Source organism: Myxine glutinosa, chromosome 8 (genome assembly GCF_964187855.1).
Source record: "Myxine glutinosa chromosome 8, kmMyxGlut1.1, whole genome shotgun sequence".
In the NCBI taxonomy this organism is placed as follows: domain Eukaryota; kingdom Metazoa; phylum Chordata; class Myxini; order Myxiniformes; family Myxinidae; genus Myxine; species Myxine glutinosa.
Window position 1 is genome coordinate 48138183 of NC_136268.1, and position 15509 is coordinate 48153691.

The following is a 15509-nucleotide window of genomic DNA, read 5'->3' on the forward strand; positions in this document are numbered from 1 at the left end:
CTGCTGAACTAAAGGTTTTTGAAAGTGCTAAAAGGCGATTTTTGATCTAAAGTGTGCAAGTATATAATTCAATTGAAATGAAATAAATATTTCACACGATGTAGAAATTTTTTTTTGCCACATTTACCACCATTGATGCAGCGTCTTTCACATCAATTTATTTAACACATTGCATTAGTTATTCGTGCCTGTTTGTGTCCTTTATTTGTGGAATGTTTTTGTGGAATTTGTGTTTGTGGAAAACCAATCAGGTCCACACAACTTTAGTCCAACGGGTGGTTTAATTGCATTTAGATCATGACATCATCCTGTAAAGTAGGAAATACAATAAGTATACGATGTGACATCACATGGGACCATTCATATCATTCAATGCAAGCAAGCTGGATATTCTATGCAGGCGTACCGTTAGCGAGTCTACCAGATGTAACGTGTCACAGGAGAAGTCTCGGAGCTCCGTCCGCAGCAGCGGGTCTTATAGTCACGCCCCTAGTGGTGTCAACGAGCAGCGAGCATCACCCCGGGTGCAGTACGAATACGATTTCACTACAATAACCTCGCTACATTTTAAATCTCAGTCCTCTCTGCATGTGTGATTGGGTCAAATTCAGAGCCAAAGTAGGCTACGGCACTGTTAAACTCGAGGTTTGTTTTCCAATGTATGTTCAAAATACAACATTCGATTGAGATAACGTTGTTCCTCAATTATAAACTGATGTTTGTGGACAAACAGACAGACAAACAAAGTGGACCAAATTCTTAACCATGCGTTTCGCTTTACACGCGCAGGGTAAAGATTAGAAGTTTAAAAGTGGTGGTGCAGGATGCAGATGTAAGAAAACACACAAACGAGAGATAGAGACAGAGAGAGAGATGGTTTTCTTTAAGTCTGGGTTGCTGACAACAGTGGACTACAGTCGGAGCGGTGTGAAGAAATGAAGCATTATTCAGATGGAGGCCTAGCAATGGGGCATCATTTCTCATTCCGTCATCCTGGATGTCAAGTAGCAGGTCTACTAGTTTAGGTGTGAACTTTGTGCCGAATGGTCTATGTTTTGATCCTTTGAGGACGCAGCCCTCCACATTTGGGCAGCTTAGCGAGCAGCTATTGTGGGGTATCCCTTCGTACCAAACCAACCACCTTTAGAAGCCATTTATCCTCGCAGAGCAGGGGTTGGCCTTTTTCGGGCACCGTGGTCCCCTTTTTGAACCAGGATCCGAGGATCCCAAGCCGGCACCCTAACCACTAAGCCAACACCAGGCACCAGGTACATGCGATAATATTTAATACAATGAAAATGAAAACTAGAGCAAGGGCAAGAGATGCCTTTTTGGGGCACCGTGGTCCCCTTTTTGAAGCAATGTTTTATGGCCGGAAGCCCTTCCTGCCACCAACCCTGTTGGTCACCTTTTGCGTCACAGGGAATTCCCAGTGAACCGATACTCAATTTGCCGACCTCGGAAGGATGACAGGCTGAGTCAACCCACCTGGCATCAATTCAGCGATCGACCGGGATTCGAACCCAGGATCCGAGGATCCCAAGCCGGCACCCTAACCGCTAAGCCATCACCAGGCACCAGGTGCATGCGATAATATTTAATACAATGAAAATGAAAACGAGAGCAAGGGTAAGAGATGCCACTGACCGGAAACCCAGCTGCCGGCAGGCTACCACAGAATTGCGTTCCGTCCACTGGTCATCACAGACCGTTCCCCAAACACCAGCATGGTAGACCTCCAGACGACCATTGCCATTCTCTGTTCCTCCAGCGAGTCTCAACGAGCCCTCTGCAAACACAGTAAAAAGAACACTGAGGACGAAAAAAACTTGAAGAGGAAAGAAAGTAGGAGATGATGAGATGCAAATGAGAAAATAATTAGAAGATGAAAAGAAAGAGAAGAGGAGTACTTAAAAAAAAAAACTCTGCCAGGCTGTATCCCACCGATGTAGGGATCGCAGGAGACACCGGCGTCCTCTCTATGTTCACAGTTATGTTCTCCCCATGGGCGGTGTGTGCAGTCGGTCAGGGTTAGCTCATTCCCAGAGCATTGCACGTCATCAAGGTGGATAGGCCCCGAGCCCTCACCAAAACGTGCCCAGGTCCAACCTTTGGCTTTTCCCCTTTGCAAACATACACGAGTGGAAGAAATACTTCATGAGATGGTTTGTTTTCAGGAAATAAAGAAAAGTTGGTTGTGATTTGCCAAGCATTCCCGGTCAATTAATGACTCGGATGGAAGGTCAACAATCACCAGCAAATACAGCAAATCAATACTAATGTCGATAGATGTCGGCACAATCCCAAAACGAACATTGGTGGCATTTTCGCCACGAAACATCAAACTGAAAAACTTTGGTTTATATCTACAGAAATGCACTTTGTTGTACATTTATCTACGTTCGACTGAATAGCGATTTTGAGAGTAGGCAAAATGAACATAATGTTGTCGTTCTATGAACCGGCCCCAAAAGCAATGGCACCCAACATAAGGTCCCTTAGCATAGTTATTTGCATAATACTAAGTTAGAGTAGTCCCTTTACCTTGTGTAATGGGTTAGAATGTGATACAATGTGTTGGTGAGGGTTAGAGAGGTTTTTCCTCCTTTCCTCCCCATTGCCTAAGGGGTAATTGTGACGTATGTGCATTCATGTTTTAGTTTAACTGGCAACGGTACCCGCCCTATGGGCGGGGCTTCAATTGGGAAGCCGAAATGAAAAGGCAAAATATCAGAAATTGAAGGCAGATTTTTTTTATTTTAAACGATTCATATAAACATCCATCAAATCATATCACACGTAAATCATCAAAATCAAAACAGTATCTTTAGAATTTCAGTAAAAGCCACATCACTGTTCATATCGGTCAATATTATTCCATCGTGTTTCAAATCGTGATATCAACTGTACGCTTTTCTTTAGGGAAAAGAATTGAATGATTTTGTACCTCTTCTTCAGCTTAGAACTTCAGAATAGACGACATTGCTGATAAAAGTTCCTTTTCTCGAATTGCACGAATATGTGAATTGTGATTGTGTTTCATTGTGATGTTTGTGCGGCGACGGGCGGTGTGTACAAAGGGCAGGGACTTAATCAACGCGAGCTGTTGACTCGCGCTTACTGGGAATTCCTCGTTCGTGGGACACTGTCTCAAGCCCCAGTCCCCATCACGGATGGGGCTCAGCGGTTTACCTGAGCATGACGGCGAAGGGCAAGGTACACACCAGCCCGTCCAGTGTAGAGCGCGTGCGGCCCCGGACATCGAAGGGCATTGAACGTTCATTAAACATTAAACGTTCATTAAAGGATTACGAAACGAAAAACATTACGAAATTACGTTCACACCGTCACGTCAAACACTACCGTGAACACATACATCGTCACAACATCGTCACAATGAGAACATCGTCACAATGAACGTTATGCGAACGCGAATGTTATGCGGGAGTCCAAACCTGAGAATGCTGGAGACCAAAGCTGAAATTGGGAAAACTAAATAGCCTATTTTACTCCCAGGGGTTTAACACTCCCAGTGGATTACCCACACAAAATATCTTTGCGATCGGTTCAGCAGTTTTTACGGTACCTTCGAACAGACAGACGGACATTTGGTGAATTATAGTAAGATAGCTCTGTGGTGCATGTGCGAGTAGGTCTAGAGAGGTCTGGCAAAGGGGGGAGGGGGGGTGGGGAGGGGGGGTGGAAGGGATAAGCAGACGTGTGCCAATAGGCATCCAGGATTTCACCAAGAGCTTGACGTGATCTGATATTTGGCCCCGCCCCCACCAAGGGATTATAAAGGTGCCACGAGTGAGAGCACAGCTCGTTTGTTTTGGCTCTGGTCTTGTGCATTGCTTTTGGCTCTGGTCCAGTGCATTGGTTTTGGCTCTGGTCCAGTGCATTGGTTTTGGCTCTGGTCCAGTGCATTGGTTTTGGCTCTGGTCCAGTGCATTGGTTTTGGCTCTGGTCCAGTGCATTGGTTTTGGCTCTGGTCCAGTGCATTGGTTTTGGCTCTGGTCCAGTGCATTGGTTTTGGCTCTGGTCCAGTGCATTGGTTTTGGCTCTGGTCCAGTGCATTGGTTTTGGCTCTGGTCCAGTGCGTTGGTTTTGGCTCTGGTCCAGTGCGTTGGTTTTGGCTCTGGTCCAGTGCGTTGGTTTTGGCTCTGGTCCAGTGCGTTGGTTTTGGCTCTGGTCCAGTGCGTTGGTTTTGGCTCTGGTCCAGTGCGTTGGTTTTGGCTCTGGTCCAGTGCGTTGGTTTTGGCTCTGGTCCAGTGTGTTGGTTTTGCCTCCGGTCCAGTGCGTTTGTTTTGGCTCCGGTCCAGTGCGTTGGTTTTGGCTCCGGTCCAGTGCGTTGGTTTTGGCTCCGGTCCAGTGCGTTGGTTTTGGCTCCGGTCCAGTGCGTTGGTTTTGGCTCCGGTCCAGTGCGTTGGTTTTGGCTCCGGTCCAGTGCATTGGTTTTGGCTCCGGTCCAGTGCATTGGTTTTGGCTCTGGTCCAGTGCGTTGGTTTTGGCTCTGGTCCAGTGCATTGGTTTTGGTTTTAGTTTTAGTCCTGTGCTTGCTTTGTGGGGCTTTGTGGCGCTTCAAGAGAGAATGATCGGAAGGAGAGGTGGTGTTCACGTTGGCAGGTCAAACTGGGAGCTAAGCCTTGAAGTGGATGGAGCGAGCGCACCGCTTATCGCCAGACTAAGCCACTCTTACACCTATCGTTTCATTCTCACACAGTCGGTTATTTATTTCATGCATTCTTTTCTCGGCTATTTTTATTTTATCATTCTCTCTTGAACAAAGACTCAGCATCAATAACAAGGGTCGAGGACATCAACATTTTTCGGTGTTGCCGCAGCCCGACTCCTATGGAGTGACAACCACTGATAACGCACCTTAACAGTTTCTCTTGCACCACCCGCATTTCACACTGCGCTCTACAATCACTCACCCTAGACACCCCCGATATTTCTCCTCTCGATCCCTCCATTTTAGTGTTTGAGTCGCAGAAGCACGACTGCTTTCACCCAGCAAGCAAGAGGCCGTGACCCTCGTTCTTTTTCTCCTCTTTCTGTACTATCTCCCTCTGCGGATGGTCTGATTGGGTACCCATGTTGTGTATAGCTGGTAGGTAGGGCATAGGATTAAGTCTGCGTCTCGTCCATTTTTCTTTACTGTATATATTGCGGAACTCTTCATTGCTTGTGAACATCGGTTGTGAGTTAATTTTTTTTTTACTGCATTCTCCTTTTTGATGATTGATTGTTGTGTATTAAAGTGCTGCATAGCACCACATATTCGCATCTTACATCGTTCTGTAAATAATAAATCACCTCTTGTTGAACTTAATTTTCAGTCTGTCTGTGTTCATCATTTCCCTATTGATCCAGCGCTGTTCACACATTCGGTTAGACTAGGAGGTTATAATTCCCCAATTGATTGGCTCATTCAGTCCAGTATGCATCAGCAGGAATCTCGGCCACCCTAATTAAAATCCAATTAACATAAGATTGGTGCATAGCCGAAGGCACATCTCCCGATTGGAAAACCATGTGGCGTAGGTAAACGGTTGTCAGACGGAGGACCCTGGGACCACATGGTAGACCCATTGGCACTCGCGGTTACCTAGCAACCTGCCGTGGTATGAAGTTGTTCGTGATTGGTGGCCTCAGGCACTGTAAGTTCGAGAGGAACCCAGGATCCCCTGCGTAGTAGACCTGAAACCGTGGCTGTAACAGTATGTACTTAAGAGGGGTATTCAAATGAGGTACTCAAAACAGACGAAGACACACCAATGTCTTATTCAATATACTATAAAGTTTCCCATGCCCTCATGGGATTCTAAATGGGGGGCTAGGGGAGGGGAAGACGGCAGCACATATGGGGGGGGGGGGGCGGCATACATGCAAATGGTGTCTGCTATCATCGAGCCAGCCGGTAACGTGGGATTAACAATTCACATTTATTGCCAAATCTGATGCAATTTAAATGCTCCATTTGGTTGGTGGCGAGGTGCTTCATTTCAAACTGTTTGGTCAAAACATGCAGCTGTTTGATGCCAATAATCCATAGTAAAAATGTGTATTGTTGTCAAAGCCATTGACCAATTACAAATTGATAATAGGATAAGAAAATATGATCTGTAAGATAACAAAATGAAACAATAGGAAAGACCCATTCATGTCTCACCCATAATTGGAAGGAACAAGCCGAATGCGACACGAGGCAAGCCCTTTGTATTTCAAACCATACCTGGGTTCCTCTACAACTGCAGACATTCACAATTAGCACATACATGAGAATCCCAACGCAACACAATCCCCATCAACTGTTGCACCAATTTCATCACTTGTTGGCGAATCATCTGCGACAGCATAGACAAACACGCACCACGAGGCTCCAATGCATGTAACACGTGCAATGCCAATAGCAGTTAACGTATAAATAACAAAACCCAATCACATCTCACCCATAATTGGAGAGAACAAAACCAATCAGGCCTCCCCTAATAAATGATCCCCAGGTGGCGAGTGCTGTACCAATATGATACAGTTCATAGTCAGGATGAGAAACAACCCCACTAGTCAGCTGGAAGGCAAAATCCAAGGAAAATCCGAGGCAAACACACACACACACACACACACACACACACACACACACACACACACACACACACACACACACACACACACACACACACACACACACACACCTCGTTATACATTATTTGAAATGACTTGGACAATGAGTGTCTCCTGAGTAGAAAATTTAAAATAGTCCACGTTATTTAGGATGTGTTATTTAGTTTCCTCTTTACAATGTCGATTGTTGTAATGTAATGATTGGTTTATTTAATTTAATGTTTTATTGTTGGCGTGCAAGGCGAGCTTGCCTGTCATTATATAATTACTCTCGTCACTGTAGCCAACCACTTTCCTCAGCTTCTTCTCCTCCATTTGCCATCATTCAAAAGCCCTCAAAATTAATTCCAATAACCATGTGTGGTGTTGTGAATCATTAAGCAAACACCCTTTAAAACAGTGTATTGTTTGTTTTTCATTGATCTAAAGGCCAGTTGAGCGCTTTACATAAATGAGATGCAGGACAAAGACATCACTTGACAAGACAGTAGTAGCCAATGGATAGATAGATTAGATGCATGGATTTGAACTTGGGTTCGGATCGGATCGCTAAACAGGCCGACCGTGGTGCAGTGACGGATTAACGCACGGGCACACTGGGCACGTGCCCAGGGCCCCCAAATTCAATGAGATCATTCAACCAATGCAACCCGAGATCACGAGAGCTAGGAGATAACAAGAGGTCACCAATTGTGATTCATAATCTTTCGAGATGAGACCGAGTGTGGGTCTCACTTTATTAATTTATGACATCTACTTTCATTGGTTTCACATTTCTCTCTATTCATTGTAATTCTTGTTTCTTCTTTATTTCTCTCTTTATCTATCTGTCTTGGGAGAAGCGAATTCTTGCAGAAAATTTTCTGGAAGGTTCACTTGGCTGCGCCTGGATGGGTTTGAGGGTTGAGGAGTATCAGCTGAAACCCGAATCCTATCCAGGTTCCTCCTGATGACTCCTCCATCTTTGCTCTCTACTCCTTCTGGTTCTTCCTGATGACTCCAATGCACTATTTGGTTTTCCATTACATTACGATTGTACCACATCCTGATGCTGTGTGGATTCTGCTTCCCTGTGGAATGACCTCTGGTAGCTTGTAACTGTTGCTGCGTTTTTGCCTGACGAAGAACTGCTGATATCTAGCTATCTGGGTTCTTCCCAACATCTTTGTTCCGTTCACATTTCTTTCTACTTTATCATATTTCTCTCTATTCATTATAATTCTTGATTCTTCTTTATTTCTCTCTTTCTTTATCTATCTGTCTTGGGAGAAAGTGAATTTTTTCAGAAAATTTTCTGGAAGGTTCACCTGGCTGCGCCTGGATGGGTTTGAGGGTTGAGGAGTATCAGCTAAAACCCGAATCCGATCCAGATTCCTCCTGATGACTCCATCTTTGCTCTCTACTTCTTCTGGTTCCTCCTGATGACTCAATCTTTGCTCTTTACTTCTTCTGGTTCCCTCTGATTACTCCAATGCACTATTTGGTTTTCCATTACATTTGCAACAAAACATATCACCTTGTGAGTGGTGGTAAACACAACGTAAAGCGAATACTCCATCTCAAGGAAAAACACTGTCACATGATTAATCGATTAAAAAAACGTTTTCCCCTGGTGTTTAATTGGACAGGACTATGATAAAATTATGGGGTGAGGTTAGTATTAGCAGAAAAATCAGGTTAAGTGGAATAATAACGACATTTAATCTATCTATAATTCCACTAATCTCTGTGTGTGTGTGTGTGTGTGTGTGTGTGTGTGTGTGTGTGTGTGTGTGTGTGTGTGTGTGTCTCTGTGTGTGTGTGTTTGTCTGTGACCGCTGTTTCTCGACAACCACGGGTCCGATATACTTTAAACTTGCCAGGTATATTGCTGGGGACCCGAGGATGTGCCTTTTCAAGGTTTGAAATTAATCGGACAAGTACTTACCGAGCTATGGCGATTTAGCCGTTCGCCGTTCGCTTTGGCGTTGCGATTGCGAATGGACCAAACCATTGCATGTAAATAGAGGGGGGGGTTCTGTGGTCGTTGCGAATGGACCAAACCATTCATGTAAATAGAGGGGGGGGGGGGGTTCTGTGGTCGTTACTGCCACGTGGTTTCAAAGTTTTTTTTTGTTGTTGTTGTTTGCACGCATGTTTTTTTGCACCCACGTACGGGCACGCCCTAGGATGTTTACACACACACCCCTACACAAATTTTTTTTTTTTTTTTTTTTTTGGCAAGGAACGGGCACCCACGTACGGGCACGTCCTAGCTTATATATAGTACGGGCATGCCCTAGTCTATCTATAATTCCAGTAATCTCTGTGTGTGTGTGTGTGTGTGTGTGTGTGTGTGTGTGTGTGTGTGTGTGTGTGTGTGTGTGTGTGTGTCTGTGTGTGTGTGTGTGTGTTTGTCTGTGACCGCTGTTTCTCGACAACCACGGGTCCGATATACTTGAAACTTGCCAGGTATATTGCTGGGGACCCGAGGATGTGCCTTTTCAAGGTTTGAAATTAATCGCAGAAGTACTTACCGAGCTATGGCGATTTAGCCGTTCGCCGTTCGCTTTGGCGTTGCGAATGGACCAAACCATTGCATGTAAATAGAGGGGGGGGGGTTCTATGGTCGTTGCGAATGGACCAAACCATTCATGTAAATAGAGGGGGGGGGGGTTCTGTGGTCGTTACTGCCACGTGGTTTCAAAGTTTTTTTTTGTTGTTGTTGTTTGCACGCATGTTTTTTTGCACCCACGTACGGGCACGCCCTAGGATGTTTACACACACACACCCCTACACAAATTTTTTTTTTTTTTTTTTTTTTGGCAAGGAACGGGCACCCACGTACGGGCACGTCCTAGCTTATATATAGTACGGGCATGCCCTAGTGTTTACAAATGCAACAATAATCACAATAAATTTGTATAATTCCTAATGTTAATACATAGATATTGTTTGGCAAATCCACACTATATAATACGTATATTGTACGATGACAAAACAACCCCTCATTGCTAAATGGACCAACCCAAGCACACGGCGGAACGATGTAGTTTTTCAAATGAGAGTACATGGCCCAAGGATGAAACAAAACTACCCCAGCTGTGCTGAAAAGTGAAATATAGCTCAACTAGAACTGCACTCTGTAGAGAGCATACATCCACCAGGTGAACAGTTTATGTTTTGTTAGGTCAGATCTGGATCCGACCTGAACCAAATATATTCAGCTTCTTCTTGCCACTTACCCAACTCATTAACCTAGTTTGGTTATAAGTCATCCACAACTTGTTGAGACATCATGCTATATATCGTTTTTGGCCCTATTACTCAATGGTGAAGAATCACTTGGAGTTTAAAAAAGTGTCGGACCTAGGTTCGGACCTCAAACAAAATCGATTCATCCTTGTCACACACTCGATTCGTCTTGTCAAATGGATTCATCTTCCCTGTGTGTCGCAAGAGGCGACTAACAGGGTTGGCGGCAGGAAGGGCATCTGGCCATAAAACATTGCTTCAAAAATAGGGGACCACGGTGCCCGAAAAAGGCCAACCCCTGCTCTGCGAGGAAAAATGGCCTCTAAAGGTGGTTCCTTGTCACACACCCAATCTGTCCACCCAGTTTTGTTTGAATTCGTCGATAACTTTTTGAGATATTGTGCTATATATATATAAAATCGGTTCTAGCCCTATCTCTCAATGGCGAAAAGTCACTTAAAACATTCTCTGATCCGGATCCAGCTTCGGATCTTCACCAGAATCGAAGCATTTCATCCTTGTCACATACCCACCCTCTCCACTAAATGAAGTCCGAATCCATCCACAACTTTTTGAGATATCCTCTTGACAAACAAACAAACAAGAAGACGTCATGTAGAGCACGATACTTCCAAAATCCACCCTGACCCCCACCCCAAAAGAAGTCATGGATACATCAAATTGTCCATTTCATTAAGATTAAAATCGATGATCTAAATCAAAGCTTGGGTCAATCAGATGAAAATTGATATTAGAAGTTTGACCTCGAGTTGACCTTTTGCCCTTAAATAGTTGGTTTCCCAAATCAGCGATACACTATGTAATTGCTGCCTCAAGTTAATTGGATGACAATTGATGATTTTTCAGATGAAAATTGATGATTTTAGAAGTTTGACCTTGTTGACTTTTGACCTTTTGACCTTAGATAGTTAGTTTCCCAAGTCAGCGATAAACTATGTAATTGCTGTTTAATCACCAAATAAATAGGATGAAAATTGATTATTTTACTTAGAAGTTTGACCTCGAGTTGACTTTTGACCTTAAAATAGTTGGTTTCCCAATTCAGCGAGGCACTGTGCAATTGCTATATAATGTTCAAGTCAATCAGACGAAAATTGATGATTTTTCAGATGAAAATTGATTTTGGAAGTTTGACCTTGAGTTGACCTTTGAGCGTTTGACCTCAAAAATAGTTGGTTTCCCTATTTAGTGACAACATACAAAAGCTGTTCAATTTTTAAGACAATCGGATGAAAAATGGCGAATTTAGAAATTTGACCTCCAGATGACCTTTGACCTCAAAATCAAAAGGCTTCTCAATTGTGACGACTTCTACAACTTGGTGAAGTTTCATGATGATCGGTTTAGAATTGTGACCTGCAGGGGAGTGACAAAACAAACAAACGGCCAAACAGACGAATAACAAATGCAACCGACCAATATACTTGAAAAATCTGTGATTTTTAAAGTAACAAACAGGGATGAAAACAACCTCCATTCATCCACCTTCGGTTGCGGAGGTAACAAAAGGCGAAGAGTTGAAAATCACCTGAAATTAACTTTTTTCATTACACAAGCGGCAGAACCAGAAAAGGGTCTTCAGTCCGTCTGGCTCATTCGGGGTGTGCTCAAATACCAAGCAGCTTGCTATCGCTTGTCAAGCCAGCCATTCCTTATCAACAGTTTACTTGGTGCTTGCTTGAGTGCTTAATCCACTGCTTAAGCCGCTTGGTAAGCGCTCTAAAATAAACTTTTTATTCTTCCATGAGCCTCGTCTATTTATACTAAAAATAATAATAATAAAAATAATAATTTTTAACTGAAAACACCAACGAAAGTGCTGGGGTGTGTTCATTACCAATAAGCTATTCCAAGTCTTAATAGATGTACCTAGTCCTAGTGTGTCCTTTATTAACTCAGTGTAACATTGAATGGAGCCTATCGTCAGGTTCACTATGTTTTTTCGTTCAAAATTTTGGTAGATTAGCAAAACTATACATTTCTGGAATATTCAGAGCATGAGGAATCCAAAAATTAATGTTTACATTTGCGTAGACACCTTTGCGAAAATGACACTCAGGACAGTGATGAAGATCTGTAAAAGCATATTCCTGAACGGTATAGACCTCGTAGATCCTGTGTATAGGACTTATAGTTCAATCTGATACTACCTATAACTTCCTATAACAACCTATAACTTCAAAGGACTTGCGATATCATGTATTATGTAATACAGTTATATCACAAATATAAAGACAATGGTTTTCAATCACCTTTGTTTGTTGCTTTTCTATAACCCTGAGCACTATTTTGAGGCCTTTATTGGATTCCTTGACCCAGAAAACATAGGATTAGCATATTTAATTAAGTCTCTAGGTTGACTAGAAGCCGAGATCGCGCAAAATATGTATTTTATGGCGGCCATTTTCAAAATCCAAAATGGCGGCCATGCAGGTGTCTGTGCAAATGCCAACATTGATTTTCAGATTCTCCATGCTCTGAAGATTCCAAAAATGTACAGGTTTGCTAATCCCAAAATTTTGAAAGAAATTATATTTGTTAACATAGTGAACCTGACTACTATGTATTAATGCATTTTCATGTATTCGTGTTTTTGGGGGTTGTTTTGGGCCTAAATATTTTTGCATCCAGGGCCCCAAAAAATCTTAATCTGTCCTGGTGTCATATTCTGTTGAATTCAAATCACAAAACTTTATGCTTACACCAAGCCCAGCTGCCGACATACAACTTCCGCTGCTCGATCATCCCATTGGTCATCACACACCGTTCCCCACTCGCCATTGTGGAAAACCTCCAGGCGACCCTGGAAATCATCTTGTCCTCCCACGAGCTTCAGAGGTCTTCTGGGTCCTGGGAATCGAATCCGGGTTGATAGAAGTAATCAAATGGGGGAAAAGGGGTTAGTGGATTGCGCACTATTCCCCAACCCTCACTTATCAAGGATATTTTGTACAAACAGCTCACTAAGCTGTGGAAAAAAAAGGATTCTTCATCTTAATGTTTTACAAAAATTAGCATTAATATTTCATGGACAATGATCATATGAATCATCAATATGTCCGCTGGGGGTCTGGGTCTAAAGACAGCATATCGATCAACCAACGCAATGTAGACAAATTGTTCTTTTGTCGGTCGAAGATAATAAAGTTGAATTTCCGCAAACCTTTTGTCTCTTGCTAAAATCCAAGTCGTGAATCTCACCTCCGGCTCCATTGGTCACCTTTAATCCATCGGCATGCCTCACTGCCACAGCCTGAAACACACAGGTAGACTTAGTGCAGGTGAATTCACCCAATGTACAAGTTCAGTTCTTTTATTATCAGCAAGACATACAGGTAGACTTAGTGCAGGTGAATTCACCCAATGTACAAGTTCATTTATTTTATTATCAGCAAGACACACAGGTAGACTTAGTGCAGGTGAATTCACCCAATGTACAAGTTTAGTTATTTTATTATCAGCAAGACACACAGGTAGACTTAGCGCAGGTGAATTCACCCAATGTACAAGTTCATTAATTTTATTATCAGCAAGACACACAGGTAGACTTAGTGCAGGTGAATTCACCCAATGTACAAGTTTAGTTATTTTATTATCAGCAAGACACACAGGTAGACTTAGCGCAGGTGAATTCACCCAATGTACAAGTTCATTTCTTTTATTATCAGCAAGACACACAGGTAGACTTAGTGCAGGTGAATTCACCCAATGTACAAGTTTAGTTATTTTATTATCAGCAAGACATACAGGTAGACTTGGTGCAGGTGAATTCATTCCTTGGAAAAGTTTACTTTTCATTAGGAGGACACACTGATAGACTCTCTGCAGGTGATTTAATCCACAGACAACTTTCGTCCTTTTATTATTATCTGTATTATTATTATTATTACCAGCTGAAATGGCAATCTATGACGGGTCCCCATAAATACCAGAAATATTCTCAAACAGCTCATAGTCATAAAACCATGCTCTGCGATAGCTACATTATTTAATAAATTTAAATTAAATAATTTTGATGCACATACATTATATATTTACCTCGACAAACCGCATGTGGATGGAGGATATGTTTTCACCTCTGTATGTCTGTCTGTCTGTCTGCAAAATATCTCAAAAAGTTGTGGACGGATTTGGATGAAATTACGTGTAGAGGTCGGGTGTGTCACAAGGACAAAATGATTAGATTTTGGTGAAGATCTGGATCCGATATTTTAAACGCGATTCTTCACCAGTGATCGGGCTAAACGATATATAACATGATATTTCAAAAAGTTGTGGATTAATTCTGACAAAACTTGGTGGACGAGTTGGTTAGGTGACAAGAACAAGCCGATTCGATCTTGGTTCAGGTCCGAATCCAAATCCGATCTGTCAATGGGATACAAAATGTAAACTGCGCAGCCTGGCGGAGATATGCGCTCCACCGAATTCCCTTCTACTTGTAATTGAATTCAATGTAACTTTCCCAAAAAAGTTATGTACTCATTTTAATGAATGAAAAATGCAATACCTAGAGTTTTGGCTACATACATACATATATATGTGTGTGTGTGTGTGTGTGTGTGTGTGTGTGTGTGTGTGTGTGTGTGTGTGTGTGTGTGTGTGTGTGTGTGTGTTATACATATACAGTAGTATGATGATTAAAATAATTCTTCACAATTTCTAGGTAATATTATGTAGTCTTAGATTTTGCATCTTCCATTACCAAATACAAAGTTTATAAGCGTTAACTTGATTTATGAACGCGCATCCAGTATCTGGTGGAATGATCGATCATCATTCATGATGGTGAACGGTGATGATTGATGACGTCATCGTGAAATTGATGCGGTGCATAATTTCCTCCAATGATGATCGAACCCGTGATGATAAATATAATCTCCCGTCCTCGGTGGGAACCAATCGAAAGTACTCCATTTTACGTTGTGCCTTCCCGAGCAGTCCGTAGGGTCCGAGCAAAAGCACCTCCGAACGAGCGAACACACGTCCGTACCTGCCGCAGCGGTACGCAGAGCAGAGCAGCGAGGCAGATCAGCCGAGGCATGTCACGCCCCGCCGCGGTCACCCTTCAGGTCGCCAACATGCCGAGCGTTGCCGAGAAAGTGGTGGCCACGACCCGGTCGGTAGAGACGAGTCCGAGTACTGCGTGACGGACTGGTGGGTCAGGCAAGACCGGAGTGTTCGAGAGAGCGAGAGAGTGCGGAGAATGAGGGGGAGGAGCCTCGATGGTGGGCGTGGACCGATTTGATGCGGAGACCTGAAGCTTGGGTTGGGTAAGCGCCGCTCACCGCGGTCCGGGGTGTTGTCGCCACGGGCAGACCCCGCCACGTTCATCTCCGAAACGCGCCGCGGCACGTCGACTGCTCAAACTGTTTCTCTTACCGCGGACGCAGGGCATCTCCGCCCCGCCCACTTGTCACAGCATTTCCGGTGTAACCGTGGTAGAATCCGTAGTACCTTGTGCAGCGAACGCGTGCCCAGGTGCGGCAGCGAACGCGTGCCCAGGTGCGGCAGCTGCGGTGACGTAGTCTCATAACTCCAGCTGCCGTTAACCATCGGTCTTTCCATAGATTCTTGCGACGCACATTATTGTTGGGATATATTTTCCCTCACCATTTATAAAGCAT

The 15509-nt window shown here is 43.4% G+C and overlaps 1 protein-coding gene across 2 annotated transcripts in view; it reads right to left on the minus strand.

Moving 5' to 3' along the window:
* PRSS12 (serine protease 12) overlaps positions 1-15276 on the minus strand; it is a 78113-nt gene extending 62837 nt beyond the window's left edge. Inside the window, exons 1-5 of one of the 2 annotated variants that reach the window (XM_068124420.2) lie at positions 14876-15146; positions 13084-13135; positions 12585-12732; positions 1945-2123; positions 1648-1789 (exon numbers count right to left, since the gene is read on the minus strand). In XM_068124420.2, the coding sequence (XP_067980521.2) occupies positions 1648-1789; positions 1945-2123; positions 12585-12732; positions 13084-13135; positions 14876-14926 (572 nt within the window). In that variant the 5' untranslated portion in view covers positions 14927-15146. Of the gene's footprint in view, positions 1-1647; positions 1790-1944; positions 2124-12584; positions 12733-13083; positions 13136-14875 lie in introns of both variants that reach the window. The other variant, XM_068124419.2, reaches the window with a different exon arrangement.
* Positions 15277-15509: the final 233 nt, after the last annotated feature.